At 25.8% G+C, this 11633-nt stretch overlaps 3 protein-coding genes across 3 annotated transcripts; 2 read left to right on the forward strand and 1 right to left on the reverse strand.

The window, feature by feature from the left end:
• Positions 1-340: 340 nt before the first annotated feature.
• Positions 341-2002, reverse strand: Phum_PHUM024330 (Sorting nexin-9, putative; the record flags this gene model as incomplete). The annotated part of the gene is made up of 2 exons (XM_002422889.1): positions 341-1268; positions 1308-2002. The coding sequence occupies 2 exons, from the start codon at positions 2000-2002 to the stop codon at positions 341-343; spliced, it is 1623 nt and encodes a 540-aa protein (XP_002422934.1).
• A 5555-nt stretch (positions 2003-7557) lies between these two features.
• Phum_PHUM024340 (uncharacterized protein) lies at positions 7558-7999 on the forward strand (the record flags this gene model as incomplete). The annotated part of the gene is made up of 2 exons (XM_002422890.1): positions 7558-7660; positions 7947-7999. The coding sequence occupies 2 exons, from the start codon at positions 7558-7560 to the stop codon at positions 7997-7999; spliced, it is 156 nt and encodes a 51-aa protein (XP_002422935.1).
• A 1016-nt stretch (positions 8000-9015) lies between these two features.
• Phum_PHUM024350 (uncharacterized protein) lies at positions 9016-9613 on the forward strand (the record flags this gene model as incomplete). The annotated part of the gene is made up of 3 exons (XM_002422891.1): positions 9016-9023; positions 9270-9500; positions 9532-9613. The coding sequence occupies 3 exons, from the start codon at positions 9016-9018 to the stop codon at positions 9611-9613; spliced, it is 321 nt and encodes a 106-aa protein (XP_002422936.1).
• Between the last annotated feature and the right edge of the window lie 2020 nt (positions 9614-11633).

The raw sequence follows: 11633 nt of genomic DNA on the forward strand, positions 1-11633 counted from the left end.
GTAGAAAAAGATTTTTTTTAGTTTTGCTGTTGCTGTTGTTTGGTTTCAATACATTAATCGATTATTATTATTATTATGTGAAAAATAACATAAAATATAGTGCAATATATTTTTTTTTCCCATTATTTAGAATAAATTTATTTTTATTTTTCATTTCGATAAATATATATATAAATATATTAAACACCCAAATTTCACCTAAATATAAAAGCAATTAATTAATTCAAATATAAAAGTCATGTTTCACAATATTTCCTTTAAGTTGTTAAAAAAAAAAAAATTATTATAATAATTAATAATATATTAATAATAATAAATATATATCGATTATTATATTGTGTTAGTCGTAGGCTGATAGAGCAACATTTAATTTATCGACAATGTTTTGGTAAAATTTAATTTGTTCCGCTAGAAAACTTTGCATGGCTCCTTTAAAATCGACAGCTCTTTCATTGTGAAAATGATTTATTTCAGCTAGGAGTGCATATGAAACAACATCAGCTCTTTTTTTAACATCTTTCAATTCTGATGGAGACATTTTGGCTTCGTGAGCCAACCTTTCGCATTCCTTGTGTTTATTCAATGTGTTCCTGTGAACGTTGATTATGTCTGGAAATGAAGAAATGATGCCTTTGTATATGTGTAAAACATCTCCCAACGGTTCCCAGTCGTTTTTAGGTTGGTCCTCAAACATTTTTCCTATTTCCAAATAAATGGCGGATGTTGTGGTTATAGCATTTGTTAAATTCATTCTCGGGTTGCCAGGAGTTTTATCCAAGCTGAAAGCATATGATAATGACTGGAAAGCTTGACCTATTTTTTCATAATCTTTTTTGTATAACCCCTGATATTTTTTCGTCTGATCATAAGATGTCGAGGATAATATTTTAATCGATGTGTCCATTGCTGTTATAAATTTTGAACAATCTTCTGTTTCTTGTTCTACAATAAATGTTTCCAGTTCTTTTTCAGGTGCATTCAAAGCTAAAAAAAATTTTGCACCTACTAATTCATCTCTTTCAGCTTTTCTTTTACCTAATTTCCATTGTTTCTCATCTGTACATGTAATAAAATGATTCCAAACACTAGAACGTGAAAGTATAGGATGCCTACAAACGCAATTAACAAATGCTTGCAATTGAGTTTTCCTGTGCTCGATGAATTGTTCTTCGTAACGTCCAGATATTTGCTTATCTGGAAGTGGGGGTATTGGAATAATGCTAAATTTTTCTTCCAATCGTTCGTGAAGCCAATCGAAATGCTTATACCTTCTAGAAACTTGAATTTTATTAAATGTCGGAGTCAACTGATATGCTATAAAACTCTTTAATCCTCTTAATTTAGATTCTTTTTTGGGTGATGCTATCATACAAGAATAGGGTTCTGTGATGGGTTCCCACATTATTCCTTCACTAGTATCATATATAACAATTTTGTCTTTGTCTTGAATTATTCCCGATACTTTTAAATTTCCTAAAATGTAACTTTCACTACCAGATTTAACAAAGGTTGAAAATCTATTAAAACTTTTCCCAACATTAACCCTACCCAAATCTGAACCACTCATAGATTTTGAAATTTGTAAATGAGCTGATGCTGGCCCTTGGCTCACTGGATGGGTGGTGCCCGTTTCAGAATCGTCGTCCCATTCTTCATCTCCGTCATCCCATTCAGGTTGAGCCGATTGTGATTGCCAGTCGGATGAATTTGTCCAATCTTGAGCAGGAACTTCGGAATACATATAATTTGGTTGCTCATATTTAGGTTCTCCTGCACCGAATGCAGAAGGAAAAGGAGGGGGCGGAATGTTTGGCGGTTCACTATTTAAATCTTCAACATAGGCCGCCGGGAACAAGCCTACTTTACCATCACTGTTAGATCCTTCTAACCAACCTTCGCCGATATCCCGTCTAGTAACAGTTAATATATCACCGGCAGATATAGACAATTCCGTAGAACCCGGTTCCGCGGAAAAATCATATAAAGCTCTAACTTTAGACATTGTTACGACACTGATTATTCTATCATTATTTATCACTTCTCCAACAAAACATTTCACTGTGCAGCAGGTGGCTACAATGAAATGTACATCATGTTGAGTGTATAAATTGCTACTGTTAGAGAGAAATTTGCTATAAGCAAGATTAATCATAATCCGTTTCAAAAGTTAATTCTTCAGCTATTTAATATTTTTTAAATTTGTCATTTTTTGTGGGGGCGGGGGGGGGAGTTTGTAAATTTAAAAATAAAACTTTAACAAAAATTAAATATTAAAAGAATAAAAATAAAATAAGTAAATCACAAGGTAAAAACGAGAAAAATTTATACTGATAATGCAAGTATTTTTTTACTTTCTTTTATCTAATAGCAAAATTTAAATTATCATTAACTTGAAATTATTTCATTTAATTTTTTCTTTTTTGAAAATAAATAAATGTTTTTAATAATAATAATAATAATAATAGTTTAATATCGTCTCAGCAAATCTTTTAATTTTCCCGCTTAAATTTTTTTTTTTGTGTAAATTTTTTTGACTCTATGATGTCATTTTAAATTTTTTCGGGTTGGCAGCTTTTTAAAATGGTGAATTTAACAGTTATATATTTTTTTGAATTTTGACTTTAGGACTTATCATTTAATTAGGGAGATTTTATTTTATTTATGTACGTATATTATTTTTTTTTTTATAAAAAATTTTATTATTATTAAAATTAAACGTTTATAATTTTTTTTAATTTTATATAATATACCCTTTTTTAAATGATATGGTCGTCCGTTGCTGATAAATTAAAAAAAGCTTTGATGTAGGTCATACACATCGATTTTATGTCTGATTGCGGGTTTTTTTAAAAATTAAACTGGATGTTAGATTTGTCCCATGATTTTCGGATATGTAAATGCTGTCTCAAGTTATAAAGCGTTTAATAACATCTGCTGCTTATTACTCAAGTAAGTCTTTTAATCAACTCAGCAATAGATTACGTAAGTAACCGTATACAGGAGCTCCAGAACTGTGGATCTCCTACTGAGTCATTTACAAAAATAAATTTAATTTATTTTTTTTATAATAATAATAATAATGACAGTTTTTTATTTAATTCTCTAAACAATTTTTTTTTTTTTTATTTTGCAGTATTCACTTTTAATTTTAAATTTCTTTTGTTGTAGTTTAACAGAAATTATATATAATAAATTTTTGACAATGTATGCAGTTGTCATGTTATAAAAATAAATAAAATAATGTAATAATGTAGTAGGGCAAAGTAATGACATTTAGTTTTTCAATTATTTAGTCGCTGTGAAATCCATGCTTTTAAATAAAAGTAACAGTGTAATAATCAACCATCTAATTAATGAAAATTAGCCCAATCTAATTTGTTATATTCCAAATTACTATTCGGTCACAACACTCTGTAATATTTAAATTTTTTTTTTTTTTTTTTATTCAGGCTCATCAGATACCACAACTGTTAGAGTCAGCTATCAAGCTGGCCAACCAGGGGAATTTGGGTCACCACAGACCCAGAGCGCAAACATCGGTACCCGGAAACAGCATTTTAGTTGGGGGATCTGAAATTTATGAAATATCCAAAGACGTTTCGACTTTAACTGGTAAGTAAAGAATTTAAAAAACTTATTTCCTTAATCATATTTTAATTTTGAAAGTGAAATTTATAATTTATTTTAAATTATTCTTTAGAAATTGATTGATTGAAAGTTATCGCTTACATATTTTAAGTATAACGATTTGTGTTACACTTGAAAATAGTATTTAATGTCGTCGTCTGACATGCTAAATTATTAATGTTTCTATTTCATTTTTTTTAAATTTTTTACTTAAGATATTTAGGTATGTTTTTAAATTTAAAATTTTTATTTTATTTTTAATAATATTAAACAGGTATTTTTTGGGTGATTGAGTAAAATTGGTTATTAAAAAACCTAATTTTGTGGGGATTTATAATTTACTTTTTTAAAGGTATCGTATGTGTCTTCTGTCACATGATGTTGTTTTTTGGCAAAACAAAATTTTATTTATTCATTTCTATTTCAAGGCTTTTAAATAATATAAATAATATGTTTTTATTTTTTTGGCATGTGTTTTATATAGGGAAAATTTTAATTTGAAAATGACCAGATTTACATTCATCACAATTATTATTTTATATATATATTACTTATTAATATTTTTCCGCATGTTTTTTCAAGCTTCAACTCTTTCATTGCGATTTGTTTTTGAGTTTTGTTAGTTTTCTTTTCTTTAAACGACATTAAATAATAGGTTTTAAATATATTGACTCATATTAATAATTTTATTTGCACATTTTATAAAAATTTTTTCTTATTGAGGAAAAAATAATAATAATAATAATAATGACATCATTAAAAGCAATTAAACTTTGAACCGTATTGTCTTTATCATATTTGTGTAAACAAAGTATTATTTTTATTATTTTATATATATATAAAATAATAAAAATAATATTTTAAAAAGGTTAAATTTGAAAATTTAATTTTGATAATATTTTGTTTTAGGGTTTTTTTTTTCATAAAACTAATTAAAACTATCTATTGTTAGATAGTCTTTTTTTAAAAATTATTTATCATTATGTTTACAAAACAATTCATTTTTGGTCGAGAATGTTTTGCAAAAAAATACAAAAAAATATTATTATGTTTATCTTGCATGTTTCCTCCATTTTATAATCTATGACATATTTTGTGTTGTTTTGCCAATAAAATAATTTTCAATAAGACAAGAATAAACCAAAACAAGAAGGTGTGTTCTCAACAGGGGGTAGTAAACTTATTTTTGATAAATTTGACTTTGGTTTTTTCCAAAAAAAAAAAAAAACCAAATTGCCCCAATTTAATTTTGATTCGAGTATATATGCAAAATATAATAATAATAATAACTTAATAGTCATTATTACATCACAAACATTTTTTTTTTTTTTTTAATTAATAATTTGGGATAATTTGGGAAAAAGTAATGAATTGTTTTTTTTTTTTTTTTTATGTTTGAAATTGTATTCCCAAAATTGTTAACACTACTACTACTACCTTTGCCACAGTTTAACACTTTTGGATATTATCCAATAGACGCCAACGTTATTTTTAAAATTTTTGTTTTTTAATTGAATGTTGCACTTTTTTTTTTTTTTTTTTTTTTTTTTTTTTTTTTTTTAATGGCGGGTGTATTTCGTTTTTATAAATCAAATCAATTTATTGTTTTTCGTGTTCAGGTCGAACAAGCTACTGTTATATTAGCGATTATTAATAATTTTATTAATTGTATAAAAAGTGAATATTTTTTTTTGTAAATATTATTATTATTATTATTATTATTATTATTATTATTATTATTATTATTATTATTAATTATTTTTCGCCACGTTTAAATTTTTATGATTATTATAAAAAAAAATGTAGTGTGTGGTTTCACATTTAAAAAAAATTTATGTTTTATATAGTTTAGTTGGGTAAATTTTTAAAAATTATTTTTTTAGAGGTTTTCAATGAATGAATGAATGAATGAATGAATGAATTTTTTTCGTAATTAGTTTATTATTTTTAATTGATTAATTTTGTTTTAAGTTTTAATGGTTTAAACAAACCCCCTCCCCTCTCCCCCGTTCAAAAAATTATTTAAAATTCATATTAAAGAATTTTTCTAAATGTTTTGATTATTTTCGCGCCAATTTTTTTTTTTTTTTTTTTATTGTTTTCTCCCAATTTTTTTTAAATTTATATCGAGTTAGTATAAAACTCTATTGTGTAAAACAAGCCATAAAAAAAAAAAAAAAGAAAAAAAGAAAAAAATTAGCATTTATATAATGAGAGACAAAATTTATATCATCTGGCAAAATAAAAATACAATAATAGTATTTATTGTTATATAATTTTCCATTTTTTTTTTTTTTTTTTTTTTTATTCTGTACGTATTGGAACGAATGTACGTATTTAAATACATTACGTGAAAATTTTATGTTCGAAATAGGTGGGGGGTGGGGGGAGATAGGGGAGGAAAATTGAAAAAGTTTTTAAAATTGTTTAGCGTATTAACACTATCTATATCCCCCGTTTTATTTTTTTTTAAACTTGTTATTGAAGTGTTTGTTATATAAGGTGAAAAGTTGTCAAAGGTTGATAAACTTAATAAAAGTGAATATTTATTAATTAAAATAATAATAATAATAATAATTTAATTCACCGCCTTGTTTAATAAAAAAAAAAAAAAGGGGGGGGAAAGAAAGAAAGAAAGGAAGGAAGAAAGGAGAATTTATTTATTTATTAAATTTTACTTTTTTTTTTTTTTTTTTTTTGCTAAGGAAAGTTGAATTTACAAAGAAAAATTTATGTCGAAAGTAGTTTTTTTTTTCGAAGGGGGTGGAGGGGAGGGAAGGGGGAGGAGAGAGGATTTCCTTCACTTGGTTATTTTACACTTTTTCATCTATTTAAATTGAAATATGTTTTAATTAAGTTCGATTTTCGTTTCCATGAAAATTTATTTATTTCCTTTAATAACATTTTGTAATTTTTTTTTTTTTTTTTTCGAATTACGTCCAAACGAAATGTAGATCACTTTCAAAAAATATATATTTAATTAATTTAATAATTTCTAGCGAGGAAATAAATTAAATTTACAGCCATTTGGATATTTGCTAAAACCAAAAATTTTCATTTCAAAAAAGTGGGCGTGGGCGTCGTTTTCACAAAATCACGACCTTTAATATTTTTTTTTTTTTTTTTCTATTTTTCTTTTAGCCTCGATGTATTCGTAGCAAAAAGAATTTTTTTTATTTAAATTTTTTTTTCATAAAACAGTGAGAAAAAAAGAAAATTTCATTTCGTTTCATTTGCAGGATAAAGTGTGTGTAATCGTTTAAAAAAAAAGAAAAATTTTTTTGTTTAAAAAATTGTGTGTCATTTTCAATTAAATTTTTTTATTCTAGTAGTCTTAACTTTAAATAACTTTGAAAAAAAGGAATAATAATGATGATAATAATTGGTAATTTTTAATTTAGGTATAATTTGAATTTAAATTTTTATAAATCATCATGTCGCAATCATAATTTTATATGTACATATCGTGTAAAGTGTGCAAATCGTTTTCTAAAAGGTTTTTAGAAAACAACAACAACCAGGGTTTTCGAAATGAACCCCCCGCCCCCCCAAAATGTGTTAAACGTTTGTTGTGATTGTGTTTATTGTTGATTTTAGATAGGAAATTGTGTTTTGTTGTTGTTTTTATAAAGGTTGTTTGTTGTGTTTTTGTGCATTACGTATCTATCTATCTGATTTTAATACAAAATGATTTCTTTAGAAATTTTTTTCCGTATATATATATATAATAAATACATAAAAGATTGGTGAAAATTTTTATTATTATTATTATTATTATTATACGAAACGTTTTACTCGCGGACGAATGACGATTTTACATTACGAAAAATAATTTTTTTTTCTCGGAGAAAAAAGGGGGGAATCCCTTCGGTGTCATTTAATTTCGGTTTGTTTTTTTTTTTTAACGTATATAATCGAACGTTTAATGTGATGTTCCCATGGTCGGCGGATGATGATAGGAGGCCACGACTTCGTCGGCATTCTAGAAAAAATGATGAAAAAAAAGATGACATATTAGCCGCTTGGCACGAAGGTAAATAGACAATTTTCGAAATAATAATAATAATAATAATAATAGTAATTGCGAAAAATAAAAATGCCACGAATGAGTTTTCCGAATTTTGTTATTAATTTTCTAAATGAAAAATAACCTTGGAGTTTGTTGTTGTTGTTGTTGTTAATTCCGTTAAATTTTATGCATAGCTTACTACCATATCTCGAATGGACTTTGAATGCTGTCGTTTTTCTTTTTTTTTTTTTTTTTAAGTTTTAACCGTTTAATTTAAACTGAGTGTTTTTTTTTTTTTTTTTTTTTTTAGAAGGACGTTATATTCCGAACATTCTAGTTTTTAAATTTCAAATAATTAAATGAAGCCGAAGATATATATTTTTTTTTTTGTAAACACAACTAAATAACATCAACTAAATGGGTTTTTGTGTTTAAAAAAATAAAAAAAGAAAAAAAAAATAGTTGTAATATTAACTTTACATTGTTGGTAAGGTTAAACTCATATTTATTTCCCATTCAAAACGTTTCGAATTAAAAAAATAATAATAATAATAATAATAATTGAGATCGAGCATTGTTATTTTGAATTGTGTGTGTGTGTGTGTGTGTGAGTTTAATACAATAATAATTTCACGGTTCATTTTGCATGGGTTTTGTACATAACAACAAACACAAACAGACAAACGTTTTAACTTATATGTATGTATTATATCGTGTAGTTGTCTAAAATTTACTTTACGATTTGTCATACGAGTTACTGCCTGTTTTTTTCTTTTTGTCTTGTTTTATTGATCGTTTTTGTAAACATAATCAGTCGTGATTTGTATCGCGTTTTATAATTTCTTGTTTTTTTGTTAAATTTTTGTGAATATTTTAAGCGTGAACGAAGAGAAGAGGAAAATCGTTGTGTTGATTGTGATGTGATGATGATGATGATCAATGATGTGATGTCGCATTTTTCTTTTTCTAAATTAACTTTTTTACTTTTGTCAAAAGGTTGCTGAAGAAGTACCTAAGTAGTTGTTAAATTTTCATGTGATTAGGTTTTTTTATATAATCAATCCTTTACTTTTAAAATGATGAGATTATTGAAAAATTAATTGATTTTAAAAAACTCTTTAATGTTTTAATTTAATAATGATGATGATGATAATGTGATGAAAACCGTGTGATAATAGTGATGATGGAGTTATAAAATTTATTATTATTTTAATTATAATAATTTGCGTTTCAAAATTTTTTTTTTTTTTTACTGGACTGTTCGACTCGTACTTGAAATCGAATATTTCACTAATATTATTATTATTATTATTATTTACGAGTCATAAATTTTAATTTGATTTTGACTTCATAAAGTACTTATACATATATATAAAAATATGTACACGTAAAAAAAAAAGTTTTTTCCTTAATTATTATTATTATTATTATTATTTTTTTTTTCTGATTTCAATTGGCATTTGTTCAAGTACGTTTTTAAAAAAAAAAAAAAAATTATTTTCGACAGTTGAAGAAGTTTTGTTGTTTTATTTTATTTTAATTAAATAAATAAATAAATAAATAATTGTGTTGTTATCTTATTATTATTGTCAGTCGGTGAAATTATCAATTTCTAAAATAAAAAAATAAAAAGGATTTTTAAAAATATTTCAGAAGTGTGCAGCGGAGAGGAAATTCCAGAAGTAGAAATAATTAGCTTACTCGAAGAGCAGATACCAAGGTATAAACTGAGAGCGGATACTCTGACGCAATTCACGGGATACGAAAATCAGGATTGGTTCATACCGGCTCCGGCATTAAAACCGGAAAAACAAAGCGTTCTAAGTCCGGAACAAATCCGCGAGACACTAAATTATTTCAGTAAGTAATTAATTTAAAAAAAAATTATTAACTAGTAATAATGATAACGAAACGAAACGAACGAAAGGAAAAAAAAAAAAAAAACTGGTACCCTGTCCTTTGATACTCGTTGTATAAACGGTATAAATCCAATCGTAAGAAATACCCGTACCACCTTTGAACTGCGAAAAAAAAAAACCTGAAATTTTAATCTCGTAGTCTTGTAGAGTTGTTCTTTGTGAGTGGTTGGTGTGTATTTGGCGACACACTCCATATTGAATCGTAATGTAAATTTTCCAGATCGAAAATTGAATATTATTATTATTATTTGTTTTGTTGTTGTTGTTGTTCTGTTGTTGTTTTCGTTTGTATTCGAATTTTAATTTGAAACTTTTTCATTGTATGAAAAATTTCATACGTATTATTATTATTATAATTTTTCATGTGAAAGAGGTTTAGGTACCGTTTAAAAAAAACATGTGATGCAGTGGTTTGGTGTGCGCGGTTTCAAGGTGTTTCAATACGTACGGTTGTTGTTGTTGTTGTTGTTGTTGTTTTGTGCCAACAATATATTGTTTTTTTTATTGACCGTAGAAAATTTTGAAAGGAAATAATTTCGTCACAAATAATTTAATAGCAAGTTCCGCGTCGTATGATAATAACGATTTGAATTTTAGCGATGGATGGGTAGTAATAAATCGAGAATCGGTTTCCTTCCTTTAATGATTTTTTTAATATGGAGGAAAACAGTTGTCCATAATACATAATAATAATAATAATAATAATAATAATAATCGGATTTTTTCGTTTTTGTTTTATTTCGAGTGAATGTTTTCACAAAAAAAAAATAAAAAAAAATAAAAATGGATTCGAAGGAAATTACAATCGATTCATTTTATTTAAAAATGAATGTTATGAATTTGGAAAAAGGGAAAAATTCGTATTGCGATGAGAAATCAGAAGGTAATATTAATAATTATTATTATTATTTTTTTTTTAAATGGTCGAAAGGCGAAATTCCAAAATGAGGCTTTCTTAACAGGTGCAAATTGAAATTTTGGCTTGATTTTTTACCCCATTTTGCCAGATTTTTTCCTTTAAGTAAGTGTATATACTAAAATTTTTTTTTTTTTTTCACGATGAGTTTTACGTAAATGCAATTTTTTATTTTTTTATTTTTTTTTTTCAAATTGAAAATGGACCAAATATTTTTTTTTTTTTTTTTTTTTTTACTGAAAAAATGAGTTTTGTTGTATAAATAAATGCATTCGATTCACCGTAATGGTTGTTAACATTTACAAAAATTCGCCCCTGAAAAAAAAAAAAAAAAAAAAAAAACAGGTTCGGGAAAAATTTTCAAGGTTTTATTGACCCACGTAAAGAAAGGAAAGGAAAAAAGAATTATTGACTTTTCTTTTTTTTGTTCGGTGTTGAAATGAATTTTTATTTTTGGGGAGCATGCAAAATTTTTCATTCTGTTGTAGCGAAAATAAAAACCTCATAACGTGGCGACATCTACGGTAAAGCCAACAACGTTAAGGAAGTCCTTAAAAAAAAAAAAAAAAAATTTCATTGAAAGTCACGATGCCGACGTTCGTCGTCGTCTGCTTCTTCTCTCATTCAGTCTTTAAATTGCCGCATCGTAATAGAGTTTTTTTTTTTTTCGCGATTTTTTATTTTCGATTTTTTTGTTATTTTAAAACGAACGCGAGTTTTTTAAATCCGGCGAATTTTTTTTAAAAAATAAATCGCGGTCGCGGATCGTCGTTTAAATTTTCACGCGAATCGTTTAAATTTCTTCAAATTAATAATTTACATTCCGTTGGTATATATATATATATGTAGTTTCGTTACTTAAATTTCGTTTGTCACGTGACTACGTTTTTTTTTTTTAAAATAAATAAATTAAATAAATAAATAAACGGTTTGAAATGTGAATTTTCTCTCGCGCGCGGAAAATGTAATAATGTTAATTAGCATAAATATTATTTTTATATAATTCCCGGTAGTTTAATAATTTCTCAATTATTATTATTATTATTATTATTATTCACCTACGTCAGAAAATAAACGGGCGGTAGATGTGGTTGCCTAAGAGAAAGATGGAAGATGGATAATATTTAATTTAATTTTTTTTTTTTTTTTATATATATTTTCC

Source organism: Pediculus humanus, genomic scaffold (assembly GCF_000006295.1).
Source record: "Pediculus humanus corporis 1103172107378 genomic scaffold, whole genome shotgun sequence".
NCBI classification, from domain to species: domain Eukaryota; kingdom Metazoa; phylum Arthropoda; class Insecta; order Psocodea; family Pediculidae; genus Pediculus; species Pediculus humanus.